Here is a 26,907-nt window from a genome sequence, read left to right as displayed (position 1 = left end):
ACACTGTATGTTTCTTTTCAAACTCTGTTACAATTGTATTTCAAACAAAAGGTTTCTTTATACTTAAACTGTTTATTTAAACAAAATACTTTTAAACCGTTTTATAAACCGACATCAAGTCGAACTTTTCTTAGATATTAATCTTTTTCAAGGGTTTTATAAAACTCCTTTTATGCTTTTATATTATCAAATGTATGCTTGTATATGTATAGTTATATAAGTAATGCTTGAAGGACTTAGGAAGGCTAACCCGCTTTATTTCCTTTTCCTCGTTGGGATGTGGTCTGGTAGGGTATCGAGTATCCGTCCGAAGGTCATTCAACTATTAGTTATATATCATGTATACATATATAGACATAAAAGTACCCATAGTCAGTTCAGTACCTTTGGCTAGCAAAGGTATACCTTCAGTATACTTGTACCTTACTAGTAACTATTATAGGTATAGTTAGGAGATACTACTTACCATTCCAAGTACAAGGAATACACCAGAGTCAGTTCATTCATGAGTCTATACTAAATGATATATGAAGGCATACACTTACTTGAATACACTTACATGGATACACTTACTTGAGTACACTTACATGGATACACTTACTTGAGTACACTTACATGGATACACTTACTTGGATACCTTTACATAGATACTTTGTTAAAAGCATGCATGTATATGTATAGTTATATAAGTAATGTTTAAAGGACTTAGGAAGGCTTACCCGCTTTATTTCCTTTTCCTCGTTGGGATGTGGTCTGGTAGGGTATCGGGTATCCGTCCGAAGGTCGTCTAAATATTAGTCATATATCATGTGTACATATACGGACATAATAGTTCTAGTCGGTCAGTTCAGTACCTTTGGGTAGCAAAGGTATACGTTCATATATCCCTAGTAAGCTATTATAGGTATAGTTTGGGCTTATATATGATTTGGTGATAAATATGGATTTCGACCTAGCGATTCGTTGCGGAAGTCACCTTTAGTTCCAAATGTAGAATAGGGCCTACCAATCATATTATTACTTACTTACAGCGGGTCTCGTGAGAAGACTACTTACTTACTAGACGGGACTAACCATTCTGGCACCCAACTGTTAGCAACAGAGGTAATGAACATCTACGGATGCCTACGGTTAATACTTATATTAGGGTACCTTTACAGGACCAACCATTCCTACGCCCTGCTGTTAGCTACAGAGGAAAATGAACATCTACGGACGTCCAAGGTTATTACTATTTCGGCAGTCGCGATGTCGGGTTGATCCTAATACAAAAGGATAAACACTTACATGGCTATATTTTCCTATTACTTTTATTTTGTGATACATTCACATAAACGATGAGGTAGACTATATATATTGTTAATGGTAGTCATATAAGGGAAAAACTATCTTTGTTACTTTCAAAACAGTTAGGTCTTAGTAGAAGATTTCATCTATACTAATAGGAATCACAGGGATTTCTAGGGTTTTTCAAACGTTTTCCATTACTTACAAGCATTTCCACACTTGTACGAACTTTCTTTCAAAACAATGTCAAGACTTTCATTACAAGTTTTACAAATTAAAGACACATTAATACTTATGAATTCACCAGCTTTTTGGCTGATACTCGCTTTCAAAATAACTTGTATTCTTAGGTCACAAATAGGCAGGTACGACGACCAGGTTTTGTGAAGACGGAGCAGTTCAGACTCGTCTTTTATTTTGATTGTTCATTTTATTGTTTACATTATGAAAGAACACACTTGTAACCAAAATTATACTATTAATGCAATAGATGATGTTGTTGCTTGTTTACTACTTTGCATTGTTGTGATACATTACATGACGTCCTCCGCCCCAGAACGTTTTCGCCGTTCTCGGTTTTGGGGTGTGACAGTACTCCATGCCCCTCATGGTTGCCTTACTGACATATATTGCCAAGGAATACCCTCAACATTATTGTCAATCCCGAAGATAATCCTTATGCTAGGTCCCTTAAATTAGATGCTTTAGGGACAGAAAGTGAGGATAACGGGAATGGGTAATCAGGTTGAATGATTGATGAAAATAAAGAACTTAATTATTGTGGGTTGAAAACCCTATTTGTTCACTAGGATCCCAAGTCTGACCCACTCAGTTTCTCGTATTATATGTAGCGGCACAAGAGCACCGGTATGATGATTAGATGAGAGATTTGTGGGTTATAGGCCAGTAGAATAATAGATGTTATAAGACCTATGTTATTTTCCGTTTATGCTTATGTACTGTATTGACTATGACATCCTAACATTTTTAATATAATTAAAATACATTTATTCGGAAATGCTTTGATAATATCTTTATCATATTTTGGGAACAAATTCTGCAATATTATTCTTCAAAAAGATACTCTGTTTTTTAAAGAAAGCATAAACAAATCGGTCTTTTCTGATCGTGAAATTGGGGATGTCACAGTTATTATAGATAAATATAAAAATAGATCAGATCTCGTATCTTTATGATAAGATCGGGTCTTAGTATAGATTAGATTCAATCCCTTCAATCAAGGGATATACATGTATAGATCAATATATATACAACATTAGGGCAAACCCTAATGTTGTAGAGGTCGTGGTCGAAGTAGTTTTGTTCGTGGCTTTGCGTCAATTGTCTTTGTGACAAACTCGTCTTGATGGTGAAGACAAAACTTCTTTTCATGGTGAAAGGAACATTTGAAGAACTCTTGTATTATTTACTTTCTATTGATTATTTCGTTTAGATTAGTTTTGTTTTTCCTATTCATACTTGAAATGTATCTGATCAAATACAAACCTTCAGATAATCTTGGTGTTTGTAATTGGAGTGATTGGATGTGTTATCCGTTTAAATCTTTGTAATTGTTTGTTTTTTACTTTTGCCTGACCTTTTCTCTGTTAGGCTTAGGTGTTGTTCTGTTTTGTTTGCCTTGTTGTTTTAATAATATCCGACGTTTCAAAAGAAATATATACCAAGAGATTTTTATTTGAGTGTAAAAGATGTTTTAATAACTATTAGAAATATATATGTGGAGTTTGAACATACCATTAAGATTCCGATTTTAATGCAATAATTCATTATTAATAGGACTGTTTATGTATATAGTTAGAGAAATTAAATATCGTCCTACATTTATATTGTCAACATTTAAAAATGATAGAAGGATGTGTAGGAAAAAAATTTAGAAGGATGTTTAATTTCCATTTCTTTGGAGATAAGAAAATATTATAAAAACTAAACCAAGCTTAGCAAGAAACTAAGACTTGAACAACAACAAAGTAAAATTCAAAATGGATTACAATACCAGTGTGACCAACATAAGCTAATCTATCCTTGTGTTTGCACAATTTGAAAGATAAAGATATCACATCACCTGCTACCAAAATAGAGGAGGAAGAGATGTTTTTGAAAACCTTGTTGTTTCTTGCCGGCTAGCAATAGAAAATTAAGATGAGAATCTTGCTTTTTTTGGATAGTTACCCCAATTGGATCAAAGTCTAGGAAATCCGCCAAACCAAAGAACTAGGAAAGGGGAGTCCACACCATTTCATAATCCAATAACACGATGTAGAGGTGAATCTACATTGAAAAAGAAGATGATCTTCTGTCTCTCGCTCATAACCACATAAAGGACAATTTTGGCTAATAGTATATACACCACGATGAGCTAAGGTCTCTGCAACCGGAATTCTACCAAAATGAGCCACCAGATAAAGCATAAAACTTTAATGGGAACAGTTTTAATCCATACAATCTTTGGACCCAGATGTACGTTTAATTGAGTCCAAAAATTTACGCATAAAGTTAACTTTTCTGCCGTTTGGCGCAACATTAAAAGATAATTTGTCCGGTTCCATGGTAAATATCTGAGAAATGAGGACGCGAAGATCATTAAATTAAACCACAATAACGCTATTACTATGGGTGGATTTTCAGGACCACCAAAATCCATTAATAGAACATCTGTCTACGATATTGCAAGATTTATTGGACTCGAGAGCATAAAGTAAAGGAAAACGGTTTGGGGGGCACATGTGTCAATCCACACGTCCTTCCAAAATATTCCTGAACAACCATATTCGATTTTCAAGAACAGGTCCTCGAGATTAATATTAATCGACTTTAAGCTTGTAATACACTTTGACGATGTTGCTCCAAACTCCGATGTATGATTTCTCATCAATGTAGTGAATATGCTTTCTGATGATATTATAAAGATTGTGAATTGTTTTGCACCAAAAAGAGTCATCTCGGTTTAATTGACTCCAATTTTTTTTACTTTGATAATATTTAGAATTTTGCTGAAAAACTCAAGCGTTTAACCCCTTTGATAATATTTTACTTTTAAATAAATAATTAATTTATCACATCTAACTTATATTATTTGTGGTGTGTAACCTCACTGATTTGTATATAAGTAGGAATACAATAATTATTTTTCTCCTAAGATCTAACAAATTTATTTTGTGCTCTTTTAGCATACAACTTCACAAGGCGGAACCACCCTAGGACCATGGTAGGCCCAACCCACCTTATTTTTTATAAATAAAATAAAATATAGTATTTATGATATATGTTATTTTTTTTCAAGTTAAACTTATGCATTCTTCTTCATTTGGATAGTCTTTAATTAGTTTTTATTATATATATAATTTATGAGCAACCCCTTAAAAAAAAATTTAACTTCGCCTCTACGGCTTCATCCGCATTTTCCAAGTTGATTCGTGATACATTGTCCTACACATTTTGTATGTTGATAACACCAACGAAGATTCATATTTTTTGTTTAGCAAAATGAGACCTTAAAACACTATGAGATATGTGGTGATTTTTTTAGGTATTTTACTAAATTATTGACATTCAAAGTTATTTTTTAATATGATATCTTAGGTATTTTACTAAATTATTAACATTCAAAATTATTTTTTAGATAGAAAAACAAGTTCTCAAATGGAAATTATTTAATTTCATTTTACCATGGTTTTAATTGGATTACGTTTATTTAGGTAATATGCTAAAAAAATATAGATATATGACAAAATAATGTTTTACTGAGACATATAATTAAAATTAATTAAATTGAAACGTGGTATTTAGTATTTTACCTTATAAAACATTATATTCGAATCTTTACAATTTAACAAATAATTTGCAACCTAACCCGCTGTCCATAAATGGCTTTTATATATAAATTTAATATTTCCATGCTGGCAAAAATATCGTATAAAAAAATGACACGTCAGATTAGTGTCCCCACAGACAGACTTACCAATTACGCTCTTCAGAAACCAAACCCTCGCTTCCCTTTGCACTCCCCCAAAACATTTTTTGTTTTTTCCTTAAAATTTTTCTGTCACTATATATACAGGTTCATATATACATATATATCGTCCCTGTATACATTCCTCTCTCTCTCTCTTCGCTCTTTCGTTCTCTCTATAAATCTCCAAAATCTATTCTCGACAGATAACCTCCGTCACTGATTTACCGTCGAACGCCGTCGATTCGTTGAGCGGTGAAGAAAGGTGAATTTTCAGGAGGTTCGGATATTATTTTACGTGTATCTGAGAGGAACTGACATGGCGCCGGCAGCCGGCGTTTCTCCAGTGTCGGATCGAGTGCCGGTGATGATGCCGGCAGCGGCGGTACAGCCTACGGCCTTGATGTCCGAGGCATTCGCGAAGGATGCGATAATCTCGTGGTTCCGAGGTGAGTTCGCCGCAGCGAACGCGATCATCGATGCATTGTGTGGTCATTTGTCCCAGTTTGAAGGTGGACGATGTGAGTATGAGTCGGTGTTTGCGGCTATACATCGACGCCGGTTGAATTGGATCCCGATTCTTCAGATGCAGAAGTATTTTTCTATCGCCGATGTGACGCACGAGCTACAGAAAGTTGCGGAGGTGAAAGAGAAGTTAAGAAGCGTTGAGAAGATCGTGGAAGAAAATGTTTCTTCGCCTGTGATAGAGACGAAACGTGAGATTTTGGAAGAGAAATCCATGGACGTCGATGGAAACGGCGTTGGTGAGGTTGTTGATGATGATTTCGCCAATGATAATTCGCCAAAGAGCGGGATTACTGATGCAGGTAAGGACGATTCTTGCTCGATTCATACAGCTATATATAATTATATGATTCCTTTCTATGTGTGTTTGTTTTTTTACATATATATAATTTGGCTGGTAATCGCCCTTAATAAATTTTCTTATTGCAGTTTAAAAAAAAAAATTGTCTGTGTCAGTCTTGCATATTGTTTATGTCAAATTGCAAACAGCTGCATACGTATAGATCTCTTCCTCTGTTAATCATCATATACATGTTTTCCGTTATAATTTTTATGTTGTTAAATTCATTACTATATGAATAGTTGAATACATTAATATTAATGCTTTTAAATGCTTTATAGATACACGTACGCCCCAAAACAGAGTCTTTACAGGTTTGTTTTGTAGCTTTATTGATTTTTTAATTTAATAATCATACAGAGCAAATTCAAGGACGATACTAATTTTTTAATATATAGTACAATTCTTCGAAAAAGATTGATTTCTTTAATATTGAGAACTTTTGTTTGAAAAAAATTTCATGTCAACAGTGTTCTCCCACTTTTTTTGTACTTGTAATTCCGGGTTGCTTCCCCCATTCCCTTGGGACAATGCGTTTTTTTTCCAGAAGGGGCTGCGGGTTGGTGACTTTTTTCTCATCTCGTTTAATTGACTCAATTATTTTTTGACTTTTGAGAATTCTCATGTCGTTCCTCTGTTTGGTCTCTGTTTCAATTTTACTTGAAAATTGAGATTGAATGAAGACGAGAATTAGTAAAAGCGAAAATTCAATTACTTGTTGTAATTCCCGATGGTTTTCCTTAGAAGCGAGAAATTCGAGGTCCGATTTCAAACAAAAGTACTTTCCTAACCTCGAGAAAGATAGATAGATAGTTTTTTTCTTTTTTCTTTTTAGCACCGAATAGCAGCACGTCCACTTCCGTTATAACGAACGTTACTACCGCCTGCCTCTTGTTTTGCTTGTTGTTGTTTGTCTTTGTTAAATTTAATTGAAATTAGACTCTATTAAAAATCATAAAGATTTAGGGATACCATTAAGTTAAAAGACAATTAATGGAGGCGTAAGGTGTTGACATTTCGTTATCGAAATATATCTTTTTATGTCATGTCCTCCGCTCTTTTAAATTGACCAAGCCAAAGTACCCATTAAATGTTCTTTATTATATCGGCCGGTAATCTTTATAAAATTTCAAAACAAACTATTATGATTTCCACTACAACATAATCGAAAACCCCGATGAAAAAATAAAAGTAGAAATTTCCATGATTACCGAAGAAAAATAAAAGAAAATAATAGACGGTTATAACTGAAGATGCTAGTCACCGACCCACTATATGCAATGGAATGGCTGAATGGGGGGATAACATGGGGCTTAGGTATATCCTGTTGCTAGTTGCAAGTATGCGTTTCAGTGCACACCGATACTGTTATCGCTTTTTTATCTCTTTGTCGTACTATGTTAGTGGGTGGTGAGGTAGTGCTTGTTTGGTGCGTGGTGCAATTGACAATAGTGATGTTTGCCTACAAGGCTTGTTTTTAGCTACAAAAACAACAAAAATGTTTTAATTAGAGATATAGAAGGAATCGCATTGAGCCATGAGCCATGAAGAATGGTGGGGTTACAATGATTGGTGACTAATAAAGTTTGTCAGCACCGGTGACTGAAATAATAATTTATTTACCAAATAAAAATAAAAGTCAAATAATTTTAGTAATTGAACCGCAGGATCTGAGCAACCGGATATGGTGGTGGAACAGGAAAGCACTGAGATATGCTCAAACCAACAAGATTGGGAAGCACGACGTGCCGAAATCAAGATGACTAAAGGATTTGTAGCCAAAGAATCCGTCAAAGGCCATATGGCAAGTTCTTTCCCATTTTTTTTTTTTTAAATATATTGAATGAAATCATTAATAATAAAAAGTAAAAACAAATGAACAGGTGAATGTTGTGAGAGGGTTGAAGATGTATGAAGACATACTGAACAAAAGCGAGCTATCTAAGTTGACTGAATATGTAACTGAACTCCGAGTTGCTGGCCAAAATGGTGAACTCTCAGGTGGATCCCGTGATTCGTGATGCTTGCTTTTCTAGTTAACCTTGCTTGTTCTTTCCTTTTGGGACTGAAGTTTTGAGATAGTAAGGGATTGAACAGGTTTGGCAATTAATTTTCTTTTCAGTTGATAAATCCATATTCCATGCCTTATTAGCTAGCTTTCCTAATTCCAGTTCCAGTTCCAATTCCATTCTATATAGCTAGGATAAAAGTTCAATAGAGCCTTCCTTAACAACCTTACATTTATCATATGTCCCAAAGGTCCTAAATCTTATTTTTATTACTACTATAAGACCCGATTTTATAATCTTTTTTTTGCCTTTCGTCTGTCGGTGATTAGGTGAGACGTTTATCATGTACAACCAACAATCCAAAACAATCAAAAGAGAGCTCATTCAGTTTGGTGCTCCTATTTTTGGACAGATTAAAGATGATGCTTCAACTAAATCACAAGAAAGTAAGCATTCATAATTCAACCAAATCAATCTTTTATAAAATCTAAATTCAATCTAAATATAACAACTTTGTGTTTTCATCCTTCACAGGCAACATCGACCCGATTCCCGCTCCTCTTGAAGGTGTCATTGATCATCTAATCCAATTCCACCTCATTTCAGAAAACAGACGTCCAAACAGTTGTATCATTAACTTTTTCGACGAGGTATTTTTCACTTTTACTGTTTCACACTCGTTAATTATTTTAGAATTATTCGTGTAATTAATACCTTACACATTTTTACACAGGGAGAATTTTCACAGCCTTTCTTGAAGCCACCTCACCTAGAGCAACCAATCTCAACTCTTCTTCTATCCGAATCAACAATGGCTTTTGGACGTACTCTAGTCTGCGATAACGATGGAAACTACAAAGGACCGCTCATGCTTTCTCTAAACCAAGGGTAATTTCGTAATTTAAACTCTACATTTTTTAGTTACACAATTACAAAACACGTATGAATTACATTTTTCGTAATTTTTCAACAGGGCACTCCTAGTGATGCGAGGAAACAGCGCTGACATGGCACGCCACGTCATGTGTCAATCTCCGACCAAAAGAATAAGTATCACATTTTTCAAAGTGCGAATGGAAGATAGAAACCCCCCACCAAAAGACCATCAAATTCCAATGTCTGGAGCGATGACAGTATGGCAGCCAAACGTTCCAACTCCATTGATCACACAAAACGGATACGAATCGATCCATGTTCTCCCGAAATGGGGTGCGATCCGGGCCCCACAGCTTCTAATGTTGGCACCGGTTCGACCAATGGTAATGAGCCCACGAAGGCTGCCACGTGGCGGTACAGGTGTTTTCTTACCGTGGAACGGTGGGTCCAGAAAACCTGCGAAACATCTACCGCCACGTGCTCAGAGAGGACGGCTCCTTGCACTCCCGCCACCGTCCCCTGAGCCACATAAAATGGACCGAACCCCTAATTCGGGCTCGGGCATCACTGTGGCTTGAAAGATGTTGTGGTCTTTGGTTCTTTTTTTAAAGACAAGTAGTTTGTTTGTGGTTGTTTGGAGTTTGATTTATAGTGTACAACAAGGCCTTTTGGTGTTTGAGAGATGAGTTTTTGGGGAAATAGGTTTTTATCCGTTCCCGATTTCAATCAACTTAGAGTTACTTTTAGAGGTAGTATTTAAAAGCTTTGAAGTTAACAAAGTGTGAATTGTTTTTTTTTTCCTTCCAATTTTTACACATTGTGATAATGTTACTTGCTCTAATATTATTACATTGAAAAAAAAAATTATCACCTACTTACATTTGATAATGTCATAAAGAATAGATTGAATATTGAAGACCCATTATTGGACCCATTTGGTGAATGAGAATATGAGATAACAATGCCAATGGTAGTACGGGCATATGGTGGGGAAGGGATGGGAATATCCATGTTGTAATGATGTCATGTCTTTTGTAGAATATGCTTTAGAGATTTGGAAGCTTGTTTTCCATGATATTAATTAATGTCGACAACACCAATTTCATTACGCCACTTTCTTTTTCAATCTATAAAGCAAGCATTAAATAAGTTTTGAACGAATTTGTGATGAATAGGCATTCCACGGTCTATGTTCTTTGATGTGTTAGTTACATCCACATCACCATAAATCTTTTTCCTACTTCTATGCAAAATCTAGAAACTACAAGTCTTACTATTGGAAAAATAAAGTAGGGGTGTTAAATGGATACATCGGATCACATGTGAAAAGAGACAAATTAGTGGTTCAAATAAGCACTTTTCATAAAATAAAATAACAAAATAACACAAGTCATGTGTAATGGGTGTCTTTTAGTTTAACTGTACTTACTAAAGTCGATTGTATACAAACTCACGTAAAGTTGACAGATATTATTATAAGCACCCATTAACTCTTATGAACACCAAAATCCTAATGTAACTCTTTTGAGATGATTTTCATGTAAAAAGTATTTTCATATTTTTCAAAGACTACAAAAAAAACTGTTGGTGAGAATGTTCAATAGAAGTCAAAAACTTAGAATTATAAAACACAAGGATGTTATATTATAGCACATTCATTGGTGATCCTTAATTTGGATTGTCTGAAAGATAAGCACATCATGTATTGCATCGCAGATAAAACCGTTGTCAACCAGAGCATATATGTGATCCCACATACATCATGATAGATACTAATGTGATCTAAATGACTATAAATATATACATAAGTACTCTCTAGGTGTTACTAAAGACGATACATATGTCTCCCGTGCAATACATAAACATAATAAACATAAATATGATATCAATCTACGGACTGATATCTTCCGATTAAGACTTCTAATCTGCTTTATGATCCCATGTGAAAATTTTGTAACATAAAGTATATGTCCATTTTGGAGGGAAAAAAATGTCATATTTTGCCTACATGAGAGATCTTATATGCGACAAAAATGAACCAACCAAAATCTCATAAAAATATATTCCATTTTAACATATCGGAAAAACATACTCATAGGTGCATTTTATGCACCTATTTTTCATGTCTATTTCTATCTTTTCATTGCATTTTACTTCATAATTTTTGCATTTAGTTAATTATTTAGACACTTGCATGTTTTATTAAGAATGTCTGATAATTCACTATTTTTGGTTAATTTTGTAGGCACTATGGAGCTTGGAACATTGGAACTATGGAGGGGAGCTTGGAGCATTAGAGCATGAAGAGAAGATGAAATGGTCATGTCACGGAAGAAAACATGAAGACATAACCCGAATCGTTGCATATCATCATAGTAAATGACCACGTTTGAAACACGGTTCATGTCATTCCGACACGAGTCGTGTTTTGTCATTTTTCATTTTATATTTGAGCAACTTGGCTCGTGGTGAAGCTAGACCGAAGACCAAACCAAGTCTGAAGACTTATTATAATTTTAGCAAAAAAAAGGCATGGTCATGGTCAAAACACATGGAAAAAAGGCATGACCATGCCAAAAACACATGGTCTTATGGCAAGCACGTGAGCAGTTAATTGTAGAGGTAAATAATGAAATCACCATTTTTTAGAGAGGGGACGACTTTTAGAGCAAGAGAGGGCGATTTTTGGGAGAATTTTTGGAGCTCTTGAAGACTATTAATCATTGCAAACACTTTTGATTTCCATTTTGTAAGCATTAAACATTTCAACTTCATCTTTATTCTTGTTTGATTTGTTCTTAGTCATATGTGGCTAAGAAACCTTAATTTCTAGTTCTTGTTTAAAACATGTTGATTGCTTGACTTGAAGCATATGACTTGATACTTGATTTATGATTCTATTCTAGTAATTATTTTCTTGTTTAAACTAGAATCCTTGAATTTGATTTATGTTTGATTTTCCACTTATATTTATTGAACTCTTGTGTAGTTAATTAACTTTTAGGTCACCTAATCGTTCTATAAAGTTAATGATTGGTAACAAACAATAAATTTTCTTATTGTAGAACATACATCACATGTTTTCACACTTCCGAGTGTATGAGAAAAATGAACATTGTTGGGAAGCTTGTACAAAACTTAATGCAGTTTTTTAATACAATCTAAGAGCATATTTAGGTTGAATTAGTAAAGCTAGGTCTAGTCAAAGAGTGTGTTTTGATTAGATAATTTGGCAAGCAAGAGGTATTAGAGCGTGTTAATATCTTTTAGTACCAACTTAGAATAGCAATCATGACATTAAGTCATAATCAAGTTAAACAACAACATTGAGAACTAGAACTAGAACCATTCTAACAACTTGTTTACAAATCTATTTCCTTTTTCTACATGTTCTTATAGTAGACTGTTATATTCATTATTTAACTTTTGCAAATAAAACCCCCTTTGTGACCAAAGTGTTTTGCGCAAAAAGACAAAATAGCAAGAATGGTCCTTGTGGTATGTCCAAAATTGCTACTTTGGTCCAAACAGGTTTGAACTAGCACCAATAGTCTAAAGGTTTTCATTTTGCTGCTGTTTTGGTCCAAATCAGTTTAAAAAATCTGAAAATGACGGATTTTCCCTTTTCCATTTGTTTTTTGTTTTTATTTTTGTTATTTAATTATTTTCTAACTAAAAAAATTAAAAAATAAAATAAAATCTCTCTCTCTCTCTCTCTCTATCTATCTCCCCCTCTCTCTCTCTCTTGGAAACCACCTAACATACAAGATTATATCTCTCTCGGTCTACAGTAACGCCGGAAACCACCTCCTCGCCGGAAACCATCGAAATTGAAGCCATCATTCGTCTTCTTCGGCTTGATCGTCTTCTTCGTCAAATCACAGCGCCACCACCTACCGAGATCTAAAGAATTAGGGTTTTGGCAACTCCAGCTCCAACGATTTTGTCTTCGTCGATCTGGGTTACATCCACCGACTTCGTCGTCTTCTCCGGCTTGATCGTCTTCTTTGTCTAATCACCGACTTCATCTTCTCTAGTGTTTCTTCAGATCTACCTCCATCGAAAACTAATATATCTCATTCCACCACTACCATCGACTGCACCAACACATTTGGGATTACCATCTGCATCAAATGAAGCTAAACTTGATGATAATACCTTCCAAAATCGCCAAATACGACACCAAACCACATAATCACCCCCAAATAGAGATTGTTGGAAAAGGCATCGGTGTTCATCAAAATCGCCTTCCACCCCATCACCATAGATGCTACCAGAAACTTAAATCTAACACCACCACTGCCATCATTTGGGATAAATCAATCGTAGGAAGCAATCACAGTGTTCGTGACTCTCCTCCTCGTTGATCTCTGAATATCAGATCGATGGTCAGAACCTTCATCATATAGGGTTCAAAATTCTAATCGATTCAACAAGCCTATTCTGGTTTTAATCGTGCAACCACCTCCATCATTGTCTCCACACCCCTATTCTTCGAATTTGGTACCACCTGCAAGTTGCAATCATATTCAAGAAAACCATGTTTATCGTTCTCTTCTATTTACATCATGACCTTGTTCAGCGTATCACCAGACATGTGGACCGAGAGAAAGGGCAAGGGAGATCGGAGATTAGAGTTTTACCCATTTGGGGTTTCAGAGAGAGAGAGAGAGAGAGATTTTATTTTATTTTATTTTTTAATTTTTTAGTTAGAAAATAATTAAATAACAAAAAGAAAAACAAAAAACAAATGGAAAAGGGCAAATCCGTCATTTTTAGATTTTTTAAACTGATTTGGACCAAAACAACAGCAAAATGAAAACCTTTGGACTATTAGTGCTAGTCCAAACTTGTTTGGCCCAAAGTAGCAATTTTGGACATACCACATGGACTATTCTTGAAATTTTGTCGCGCAAAAATATATAGACTTTTATACCGTGTCTCTGTGGTTCAACCATGCTTACCTTGTACTATTTTTTAGTGCATTAAAACAATGTATTGGGAGTCTATTGTACCCCTATTATTTGTTGAGTTTGACACACCTAACACACACATAATATAACACTAGTTTCTTTTCTTTCTCAACATGTTTGACTTGTTATGTCACTGGTAGGGTTGTAAACGAACCAAACGTTCGACGAACTGTTCGGCAGGAAGTTCGTTTATGTTCATTTATTTAATAAATGAACAAAGATGAACACAAATTCTCATCCTTTTAGTTAAAACGGACGAACATGAACAATGCTCATGTTCGTTCATTTATGTTCATGAACCTTCATTTATGTTGTTCGTTTACGTTCATTATGTTCGTTCATTTAAGTTTATTTATGTTCATATATGTTCAATTGTTTTTTTATTACATTACTATATTATATTATATGTTCGTTTATGTTCATATATGTTTGATTTTATTCGTTTATATTCGTTCGTTTGTGTTCGTTTAGCAGGTTCATGAACATAAACGAACGAATATGAACAAGGTAATTTGGTAAACGAATGAACATGAATAAGAAAACTCGTTTGTTTATCAGTTCGTGTCCGTTCGTTTGTTCAGCTAACTTAAACAAGCGGACATTAACAAGCCATTGTTTGTGTTCGTTCAGTTCGTTTACAACCCTAGTCACTGGTCTATCTTTGGTGTGTATCATCTAACTTGTTATTTTTTGAACAACTATATATTGTAAAAGACGAACTCTAGCAAGAAGTTAAAAAAGAGAGAATTGCAAAAGAAAGGCATTGACTAAAATTTTCAATCATTCAACCCACGAAATAACAAATTTTCAATTCCTACTCTTTAACCAAGAATACATTCCTACTCTTCAACAAAGAATATGAAAACTCTCAAATCAAATCAAAGATCATATGTATACGGTACTCATTTCCAGTAAAATAACATCATTTCTACGGCACCATAATGGCCAGATAGTAGCATTGACTATCGTTTCTACCATAACCTTCTTGTTCCTATTCAAAACTGATGCAATAATAGACAAGCAAATCATAAACAAAGTTATTCATCAGGTTAACCCAAGACGATCTAACCCAAGACACCACATAAATATATTTTACTTTATGAGGGATGTTATTATTCCATCTCGTAACCTTATAAGTTACGTGTAAGAAGGAATCGACAAACCTAACTCGAACCTCACCAACAATGAAAAGCCCACGACTATTGAGACTCCAAGACCAAACATCCTGTCGAGAAGTAAGGTTACATTAGCAACAACATGCATCAGGTATGTGAGTTGAGAACACTCCATGTCTCTTGGAACTCTTCTTCTCAACTACCACATCCAACTATAACTCCCTCGCCAATCCGCCACAATACAATTACGAGTTGTTTCAAGAGCAAAAATTCAGGGAATACGATCTTTAAAAGGTGTATCTCCTATCCAAACATCGTACCAAAGACTTGTAGAAAAACCATGGGCTTCGAGAGAGAAAGATATACATGGAAAACTCTAAACAACCCTCATAAACCCAATTATATGGAAGAAAAAAAAAACTGAACATAAAGATATACGTGGAAAACTCCAAAACCGGAGAAAAACCATGTGCTTCGAGAGAGAAATATTCATTATATGATAGAAACACCCATACCCTCCAAAGTTTTGACTAACAACTTTCTATAGTCTAAAATAAGAGAAATAATAGAAAAAAAATGAAACACTTGAAGCTTGAAGCGTATTGATTGGGATATATTGAAATCAAAGCATTGGTATCTTTTTATAAGCTTGGAGACAACTCAAACCTCCATCTTGTATCTTTATAAGCTTGGAGACAACTCAAACTTCCATCTTGTACCGATGTAGGATGAGAGAACACTATTCATTCATGTAGCAAAAAACTCAACAACTATTTCAAATGTGTAGCCCCAAAATGATAATGGAAGGTTGATATGATACATCATTGGCAATTCCATGTCTAACAAGTTGTGGTTTCTCCTTTCGGACATGACATTCTATTGAGGTGTTCTAGGAGGTTGATGGCAAAATAATTCCAAAAATTTACAAATAGTCGTCAAAAATCTTCACTCTATGTATTGGTCTCGTGGATCAAATCGAAGCGCATTAATCCTCTAGTAAGTTTCATGTTTATGTTTAATATATAGATATAACAATATTTGTTGACATCACCTATCAATGTTTGCAAAGTATTTATAACCTTTTTTGTTAGATGTATTGTGTGGTTCACATCACATACGCCACAGTATGTACGAGACCAAGCAAATCCCTAGCCATATTGCTATAAGTAAACAATATTTACACTTCTGATATAATCAATGAGTCCAAACCTTCATCTTCATGTAGCTTGGATATGCATTATCTGTTTATATAGATAGACTAATCGGCAATGCCAAAGGTAGGTGTGATTTAAATCCATTTCGCTCATTTGCTATCTATATTGTAGAAATATAGATCATTCATATAGAACATCTCATTGCGATATATAAAATTGTTTTATTTATTATTGCGATTATATTAAAAACCTCCATCCCTCAAAGCAACATAAGAAATAATATTACTAACCATACTATACATGTAAAGGCAAGAGAAAGGAGTGAAATGAAAGGGATAAGGGCCACATGAGTTTATATAGGATCCTAATGCAAGGGTTGCAACCCATGCAATTCACATAACAATGAACTTCAATGACCATTTGGGCAACATATGGAAAGTGTTATTATTATGAACAAGAATCGATTGCAATTCACATAACAATGCCTGCTTTCCTATAATGACAGAAAATATATTTGACCAACAAAAACTAAGTAAAACAATTACAACAAATCTATCAATATCATGCAAACACACCTTAGGTGATTGAATTTTTGCATGCATCACTTGTTACCTGTTGTTTTTACAGGCTCATCATCATCATCTTCTTCTTCTTCTTCAATATCCCAACTCAAATCCTCCTCATCTACAGCAGTACTCAACCGCTTGCGCAACTCATCTTTGTTTGGAGTGTCTGCATGAGAATGAGAGGCCTTTTTGGTATCATTGTTTTCAACATCTTCAATCTCATCCCACTCCACATCTTCCTCCTCATGAGACGAAGGATGGTTTGGTTTATCCTCACAATCTTTGACTTTTCCAGAGTCAACTTTGAGATCATCAACCTTTTCATCCACTGATTCAGCTTTCTCAACAGTTAACACATTTCCAGTACTAATTTTGGATTCCTCTATTATCTTCTTATCAACACTAACCACATTGCTTTTCATCTCCTTATCTTCATCAACAATCTTGGAACTTTGAGGTTTGAATTCATCAGAAGGACTTACTTCCTTTCCAACATTGTGCAAATCTTGTCCTTTTGAGGTTTTTGATCTTGACTGATCAGTTTGTTCTTGTTCTTGTTCTTCTTCTTCTTCATCATCATCATCAACATCCCAGCTCAATTCTTCTTCATCATCTACTGATAATGATCTCTTTACAAGCTTAGCTCTGACATCCTCTTGCTGTTTAAGCTTATGAACCTTGAAGAAGTACCTATACCAAAAAGTTGCGTCATCAACCTCATTTGGAACAAGCTTTGGATAGATTCCGGACAAAGCTCCATTATCTCCAACTAAAATCTCAATTTCATCTTTCTTATCACCAAACACAAAACCTAATTTCCACTTATTGTAATCATCTAAGTCCTCGGGATCTTCACAGTAAGTTCGCATATCACTCTGAATCGCATTCAATTGTGTATCAAAACGGCTGTACCGTTTCGAATGTAAACCACTGCGATCACTAGAAGTATGTCTTTCAGAAGCATCAGAATCATCAATATCCGAAGCTGCAAGAAGAGCTTCCTTACCATGTGCGATGATATCCGCCGTTGATTTCAGCACCCCGTCTATCGCCGACGTACCGACCTCAATGGAAGACGGTAACTCCTTCACCGCACGGCTCGCCACTTCACGAAACAAATCGGACTCTTTCCTTAAACCCGTCCCAAATTCCTTCAGATCACGACGGTACGTTTCGAAGACTGATTCGGATTTGGTCGTTAAAGTCTTCACCAGATCTCCAAAGGTCCACAAACCACCAACACCACCAGCGGCGCTACCGTCTTCCGATGAATTAACATTCGAATTGGAATCATCATCTTCATCGCCTTCTGTTTCTTGCTGTTTTGGCGATTGACTTTGCCTAGGATCCGCATCTGATTCTTCGTAACTATCTGGGGCTTCAGGCTCCGGATCCTCTGCTAATATGGATCTGAAGAAATCCATTAACAATTGAGAAGATTAGAATTAGGGTTCTTAGATCGTGGCCAGTTTCTCCTTCAAATCATTGAAGCATAGCCAATTACGAAACACACAACGTCACAACTCACAACTCACAAGTCACGACGACTGTAAAAAATTCAAACTTGGGCCTCACCATTTACGGGCTTTTATGCTCTTAGACCAATTATTAAAAACATATACCTTCACTTCATCAACTTCTATACTGTTTGACCCAATTAATCACGGGTAGAAATACTGAAATAGAATCCAAAATCAAATCAATCAGCATATCATAATTTTCATAGAGATTAGAAATAATTTTATGGGTAAATTACATCATTTGTTTATCGTGAATGTGTCAAAAATACATTTATTTTATATTTTTTAAAATTAACTCGAGTTTGTTTTTTCTTACACGTTTAGTTCCTATTGACATAAGATATATTATCCTTTATAATTTCTTTATCAGTTTTTAGATTAAAAAAACAAAAATTAGTATCCCACCCTTCCCCCCTCCTATTTCCCCATCTCCCTAGTTTCCTTCTTTGTCTCCTTCATTCACATTCATTGCCGACGACTACAAAAAAAATATTTATCCTCCTTTCTCTGGTGCTCCTCCTCCTTTCTTCGGCGAGACAAACCTTCCTCTTTCTCTCTTTTTTCCAATCGCCACCCACTACCGCTACCCACCTGGACGATCCCGACGAGTTGCATGTCCAAACAAGTTGTCGACAGTGGCAGATCCAGCCCGGAAGTCAAGTGGGGTGCATAGTTGACCATAGACACCGTTAAGCGTTTCTTCCTCACGAGTCTTAAGTCTTTTTCTGCCTTTATGGTTTATTCCAACTAGTGTAGCCAGAGACTTCTGTCACGAAAGCATTACCCAACCCTTTTTTATCTTGTTTTAGGTGGAATAAAGCTAGGTTGGAGAGTTTCAATTGAAGATGGTCCTTGTGTTGATTTTCTTTTTTTTACATATATTTTCACTGCCCGTGTTATTCTGGTAAACAATATGATAATCATTAAACAAGAATATAAAACAAGCATAAAAATACCCCTTAAACTAAACAATAAAAAACCAGAAACAAGATAATAGATAGCCTCTAAATTAAACTCTCTATCACGAAAAACACAGAACATTATAGAATGGTTCACTCATAAAATTAAAATAGGGAAAAACGAAGTGTCAATAAGTCAATCAGACTTAACCTATTCAAGATTTGGCCATTTTCACTTTCGATAATACCCTCTAATCAAACAGATAAACACATATATCTTCTTATCTAATATACCATTTGGACTTTATATATATATATATATTTCAAACAGAGTTAAAAGAGGTCCTATACAACATCCTTAAACAAAGTCAATACATTCTGACAACATCTATCATCAGGAACGACTTCTCAACACATTCTGATTCCGATTCTACAGGTAAAACTCTAGAAAGCTGATAATGATCAGATTTTGAATCTCATGACTCTTATTTGGGTTTTATATCGTCGATATCAAAAATACGCCAATGTGATCTGATTCATTTTTGAATCTAAATAATATTTCAGGTATTTAGGATATGATTTGATTTTTGAAGTTAGTTTTTTTTTTTGTTAGACAATCTAGTAAAAATTGAGTAAAATAGTGTTTGATAACTTGATATTCTAGATATTATGAGTTTATAAGTCAAACGTTGTTTCTTAATTTGATTCCAAAAGTCATTTTGTTTGATTAATTGGATGATGTAGTAAAAATTTAGTATGATAATTTTTGATAACTTGATATTCTAGGTATTTTGACTTTGTAAGTCAAATGTTACTTCCTAATTTGATTTCAGGTGTTATTTTGTTTAAGTAATCAGGTGATCTTGTAAAAATAATTTAGTAAAATTGTGTTTGATGAGTTAATATTCTTGGTATTCTAATTTGATAAGTCATATGTTAGTTCATTATTTGGTTTAAGATGTTGTTTTACTGATCAATCGGACTTTACTTCCTAATTTGATAAGACAAAGCTAATTCATGTACTCATATATTGGTCTTACTTTATGGTGTAAAATTAATGTTTTTATGTATAATATTCTAATATTCTAAGTTTTCTTTTATCATAACTTATGTATAAGTATAATCCAAGGAACAATTCATGTCATACTTTATTAATAGAGTGAAATGATGCTGATTAATATTAAAATTTTGTAGTTTAGGCTTTATGATATCAATATTGTAGTTTGTTAAGTACGTGTATATATATATATATATATATATATATATATATATATATCAAGTTTATGAATTATTCTAATGTATGGTATAGGGGTGAGCATTTGGACCAGTCGACCGGACCGAACCAGACCATTTTTTGGACCCCCGGGCGATTCTCGGTTCTAGGAATTCATCAAAACAAGTCCGGTTTTTTTCCCGGTCCGGTCCGATTTTTACCGGGTTTAGATAGGGATGTGCATGAGTCGGTTTGGGTCGGTTTTGACCTAAAACCGAACCCAAACCGATGGGTTTGGTTTATCGGTTTTCGGTTTTAAACTTCGGTTTCGGTTTTATAATTCAAACCAAACCTCAAACTTATTTATTAATCCTATCTCAACTCATCAACTATATAATTGTGAGGATATGTGATATTTAGATATCCCAAGCGATGTGGGACTCAATCAAGGTTAGGGATAATAGAATGAAAGAGGGTGGCGAAGTTATATAGACGATAATAATGGCTGAGCTTCAGTAATGGGGCGATGTGGGATGTAGTTAACCACTAGAGCAACGCTTCTGCTTCTGTTTATAACCAAAGGACTACGTATATATACTTATATAACTCACATAATACATATAATATATGAAATTTGGTTCGGTTCGGTTTCTTTCGGTTTTACCAAACCCAAAAATCGAACCTAAACTGAAAATTTCGGTTTTTGAAAATTCTAAATCCAAACCGTCGGTTTATGCTTCGGTTTCGGTTTTGTCGGTTTTTCGGTTTTCGGGTTCGGTTTTGCTCACCCCTAGGTTTAGAATCGGTTGGACCCGATTTAAAAAAAAATTATAATCTATAAATTTTTTTACACAACCGTAACTCATTCATTTTAATTCGGATTGACACATGTTTTTTTCTAACGTTTAATTTACAGTTTGTAGATTAATTTAGACTATAATTTTGTTGATTTTGGTATTTTATTCAATGAGATACAGTTTTTCAAAGTTGAGCTATCAAAGCTGAAAATTTTTAGCTTTTCAGCAGCATTTTTAAAATTTTGTAATCTGTGAAAAATTTTAAACAACCATAACTCATTCGTTTTAAGTCGGATTGACAGACGGTTTTTTCCAACGTTTAATTTACAATTTGTAAATGAATTTAGACTATAATTTTGTTGATTTTGTTATTATATTCAATGAGTTACAGTCTTTCAAAGTTGAGCTATCAAAGCTGAAAATTTTCAGTTTTTCAGCAAACTTTTTAAAATTTTGTAATCTGTGAAAATTTTTAAACAACCATAACTCATTCGTTTTAAGTCGGATTGACCTGCGATTTTTTCAAACATTTAGTTTACAGTTTGTAGATGAATTTAGACTATAATTTGATGATTTTGATATTATATTCATTGAGTTACAATCCTTCAAAGTTGAGCTATCAAATCTGAAATATTTCAAATTTTTAACTATTAATTTAGACTATAATTCTGAATTTTATGTATCTTTGACAGACAAATCATATGAAAGGGATCTTGGTGAACTTGATTTATATGTTGCTTTTATTTGGAAAATTAATTTTCCAAGTTATAATATTATAACATCAAGGTAGATTAGTTATGCATGAAACGGAAACGTAATCGTTTTTAAAAGTTGTATCGTATAAACCCAATAACATATTCGTTTTAACGATTTCTATCAAACCCAAAAACTTGTTTTAACGACTTGTACTCTATGCAATTAAAGTTGTACTGGTCCAAATGGGTCCAAGAACCGGAAAACCCGGACCTGGATCCAGACCCAGACATGGACACGGACACGGACACGACTCATCCTGTCCGGTCCACGGTTCATAATATTCTCCATAACCGGTTTGGTCCAAGAGTCGGTCTGGTTCGGTTCGGTCCAGATGCTTACCCCTAGTATGGTATGTAATGTGAATGTTTCTCATATAAGTATTGTATGTATTTTGATGCATATCAGTTAACAAGAATGACCAAGTTAAGAGCAAAACGTGTTGAATAATTTTAGTTTATGGTACTTAACGTGAATTTTCTAGTTTTTTTATAATAAAAGTATGGTATATGTTTTGATGTAGATCAAATGACAAGAATGACTCATTCAATATCAAAACATGTTGTTATACTAAAATTAAGAAAATTAATGATACATAGCTCATTGTCAGAATATGAAAGAAACGACAAAGGTGTAACATTAAGCACAATAATATATATGGATATTTGACTTGTAATATTCTAACTTAACTTATTATGAAGTGTTATATTCTATTTTTCATTAAGTTGATCATTCTGAAAAAAATATAAAATTTTTATATTTGATTTTATATTAGGTTGTGAAAACAATGCATTTATTTTATTTTTTGTTTGAACAAAGTTTGGTATATGTTTTCATGTAGATAAAATAAGAAAAAGAAGCTAAGGAATTTGGAAATATTGATAAAGAAACTTGGAGCAAGACAATGATGAAAGGGATCAATGCAAAGAACACACTGAAAGAGATATTAAAGTAGATTTGTTGAAAGTTTGGAAATATGTGGTTGTGAATGACATTCATACATTTTCTCTATTATAGTTTATGTATTTTAAACAAAGTGTGTATGGATAATAGTTGTTTTTTGAATGATTAAATGGCTGGTCAATATTTAGTTGAACACTATGTATTGTTGGAAATATGATTTGTAAAAATTTAGAATAAGATTTATATGTTAATATTGATAAAAGAAAATCATATTTACTTTGAATGATACATTTATTTTTCTTATTAGGACATCATGGTTGTCAATAGAATACTCTTTTAGAATAACATTATAGGTGTTTGTATATATAAAATATTCTAATAAAGTAATATTGTGTTGTTAATATTTAATATTATGAAACTATGTGTATTATTCTAATATTAAAATATAATATTCTAAAAATATGTTGTAACGTATAAAATGAACTTATATTTAATATGTTATTGTTACAACATCATGGGTATCAATAGAATATTTTGATAGAATAATATTATAAGTTTATATATATGTAGAATATTCTAGTAGAATAAATTTATATTTTGTTTGTTTTCATATGTATATAGGTAATGATTTTTTAGAATAGTAAATATTTTAAAATTAATATACATATGTATAACATTCTAATATAGTAATTTTATGAGACCTTCAATATATTGTATGGATAGTGTCTTATTTACCTTCCACATATTACATAAGTTTTAAATTAATGTGTATATACATAATAATATGTTGCTTGTTTTCATAAGTTACATGTACAATATTCTAGTATTATAATGTTTCAAGATATTTTGACTTCCATGTAGAATATTCTAATAGAACAATGTCTAATTAAACTTAGATTTTTTTTAACACTCATTAACATGCTATTATTCTAGTTATTCTAATATTATAATGTTTTAAGATTTGTTGTTAAGATGTAATAATCCGAAATTGTATGTAATATTGTGATACTAAAGTGTAATATTATAAAATTAATTGTAATGTGTAAAATCAACTTATATAATGTAAGATTCCAGTATTATAAATATGTGTTTGATAACTTGATATTATAAATATTATGATTTGACGAATTATTTTATTAGAAATTACTTGTTTTAATCTTTTTGCTAAAGTAATCTGTAATGTTTTGACAGTGTTTGATATACTATGAAGTAACATGAAATATTATGAAATTATGTGTCATATTATAATTTTAGACATTCTGAATTTGTTGGAGACAATTTGCTTCAAATATTTTTGTTAAATAATATGTAATATATGATTTTAGACATTCTATTTTTGTTGGAAACAACTCTTTTTTGAACTTTTTGTAAAGTATTGTGATAGTACTTGATTAACAATGAAGTAATGTGAAATATTCTAAAATTAGGTGTCATTCTGATTTTAGAATATGTAATATTCTAAAATTTAAAATTAATGCAATAAGAATGTTCTTAATTTAATTATTAATGTGGTTTTTATTAACGTATAACTTTCATAATATTGTTATTGAATTATGAATATCAACATTAATTTTGTTTATGTAGATAAACTGAATTAAATGGCAAAATCAAAAGTCAAAAGAGTCAGATGAAACCAAATCAAAGGATCTTGATGAGTAGAAAACACTGATAATTTGAAAACCACATTTTAAGTTTGTACCATAAAACTCTATCACATGTTGGCAACTTATAAAATCTATACATATTCATTAATATCGACACTTATAGTTGAAAAATTCTCGCTTGGAATATTTAACTTCCTTTCAAGTTGTGTTTTATTAGCTAAAACTCTCTGTAACCAGAAATTAAAAAATTGTTAGAATCGAGTATGGAGTACACAACCAAATATTTGAAAATGAAGTCAATGTGACATAACAAATGTAATTGATAATACAACAAAATATTGTATTATGTAATGTAATTGATCATACATCACACCATGTAAACATTGGTAAAAAAATAATGTAAATCTAATAATCTTTTTTCATACAACCCTTTACCGCACAAGAATAATCAATATTGCTAAAAGAGACATATCTAACCTTTTTTGTTTTAAGGAAAAAAAGATTTAAAAAAAACTATGGTAATGATCATATTCTAAGAGCATCTCGTATCTTCTTTAGCAAAACCCCTTCCTGCAAGTTAACAAGAGCATATTAAAAAAAACTTGGCTAAAAAGACATCACCAACATTCTGTGTTTGAAGAAAAAAACATATAGTTTAAAAAATATGGTAAATTAGTAAGAGTAGTCAACATGACATTGTTTTAGACCAATTGTGATTCATATTTTGGAAATATACTTATATTCTTAAAAATAGTCTTTTGTTGTGGGAATGAGGAATGATACATCAGACCTTTTGTTCATTCAGGATTTTTATCAAGGAGGAATGCATGTATAGTTTAAAGAGATTTTTTCTCAATAATAATAATTGCTTTGTACATACCTTATCAGTTTACAGATAAATTGCAAAATTTTTTGTACATACATTATATTGGTTAATAAATAAAAGTACATTAGCAATCCCACCCTATGCAAAACCAAATGTATTGTAGTCATAATTCTATTATCTTGTTTCATCTTTGTTGACTTTCTGATGACAAATCACATCTTGATGCATACTCTATATACCACTTAATACCATTACTAATTTCTTTAAAAATTTTCCCTATAACATGTATCAAACTTGATTCAACATCTGGAATGTAGCACTTGGTTCCTTGTATGTATTTTAATCTAAGTATTTTTGCATTTTAGCTGGAACTCGGCGAGTTGTAGGCCTGAATCGACGAGTAGGGACGAGATATCGAGCACGTTTAAGTTGGCGACTCGACGAGTCCATATCCTGGACTCGGCGAGTCCGCCGGTCTGGAAGAAACCCTAACTTCAAGGGTTTGCACCCTATTTAAACCCCTTATGCGCCCCAAGCTCGCCCCCTTCACTCTCAGAGCATCCTTTAGCAAACCCTAACCCTCCCCTTTATGATTTGATTGTTTGTGTGTTTTTCCTTGAAGTTTGAAGAAGAGAAGGAAGGAAGGACCAAGGAGAAGGAGAAGAGCAAGGATCTAGAACTCAATCCAGAGTCCATTGAGGTATATTTCGGATCTTTTCTGTTGCCATGATGATTTTCTTTTAGAAACCCCATTTAAGCCATCTTTATCCATTTCCTAGGTTGATTGTAATATAGAGATCATATTGAGTGGAATGGCCTTTGAATCTAGCTAGGTTTGAGCTTCAAGAGCCTAAATCTACTGCCTTTATGGAGCCATATTGCATGAAAGCCCTAGATCTACTCTTTTAGTGTGTTTTGAGCCTCAAAACCGTCATTGGTGTTTATCTACACGTAAAGTTGGAAACTTTACGTGTTAATCGAGCCCAAAGAACCCAAATCTACGGATCGAATGCACTGGATTCAAGCAAAATCGAGTATATAGTGATTGCATGCATGCGACTCGGCGAGTCGTTCTTCGGAATCGGCGAGTCGAGTCGCGAGTCCCCGATTTTCCCCTTTTGAGTTATGCCGAGTGGGATCAGTGAGCTATAAGTGGACTCGGTGAATCGGAAGCCAGACTCGGGAATGGAGGGACTTGGTGAGTCAATGCCCTAACTCGGCGAGTCCAAGGCAATCTTCTTGCCTTAAGAACAGAATCGACGAGTTGTTCATACAACTCGGCGAGTCACAGACCAGAGTGTTCATCGGATGAAGATGAACTCGACGAGTTGTTCATACAACTCGGCGAGTTGAATGAAGGATTATTGGATATCTGTATGGAAGGAGAACTCGTCGAGTCAATGCCTAACTCAACGAGTAGGGACGGGAGTGAGGACAATCAAATGGATAGGGACTCGACGAGTTAGCGAGCCAACTCGGCGAGTCGGGTCAACTGGAAGTTGACTTTGACTTTGACTTTGACTTTTGACTTGGTTAGGGGTAAAATGGTCATTTCACCCTAAGGACAATTAGCCGTG

The 26,907-nt window shown here is 33.7% G+C and overlaps 2 protein-coding genes across 2 annotated transcripts; one reads left to right on the top strand and one right to left on the bottom strand.

The window, feature by feature from the left end:
* Positions 1–5,378: 5,378 nt before the first annotated feature.
* LOC145055672 (oxidoreductase, 2OG-Fe(II) oxygenase family protein) lies at positions 5,379–9,833 on the top strand. Its single transcript, XM_079004053.1, has 7 exons — positions 5,379–6,084; positions 7,790–7,926; positions 8,006–8,123; positions 8,461–8,577; positions 8,666–8,781; positions 8,865–9,019; positions 9,105–9,833. Exons 1-7 carry the CDS (start codon positions 5,577–5,579, stop codon positions 9,583–9,585), a joined length of 1,632 nt encoding a protein of 543 aa, XP_078860179.1. The 5' UTR covers positions 5,379–5,576; the 3' UTR covers positions 9,586–9,833.
* A 6,835-nt stretch (positions 9,834–16,668) lies between these two features.
* On the bottom strand, positions 16,669–18,372 carry LOC145055671 (uncharacterized). The gene has a single exon (XM_079004052.1). The coding sequence runs from the start codon at positions 18,237–18,239 to the stop codon at positions 16,851–16,853; it is 1,389 nt and encodes a 462-aa protein (XP_078860178.1). The 5' UTR covers positions 18,240–18,372; the 3' UTR covers positions 16,669–16,850.
* Positions 18,373–26,907: the final 8,535 nt, after the last annotated feature.

This window comes from Lactuca serriola, chromosome 5, assembly GCF_051521515.1.
Source record: "Lactuca serriola cultivar US96UC23 chromosome 5, Lser_US96UC23_V15, whole genome shotgun sequence".
Lineage (NCBI taxonomy): Eukaryota > Viridiplantae > Streptophyta > Magnoliopsida > Asterales > Asteraceae > Lactuca > Lactuca serriola.
Note: the sequence above shows the minus strand (reverse complement) of the source record. Positions and strands in the feature narration are given on the sequence as shown.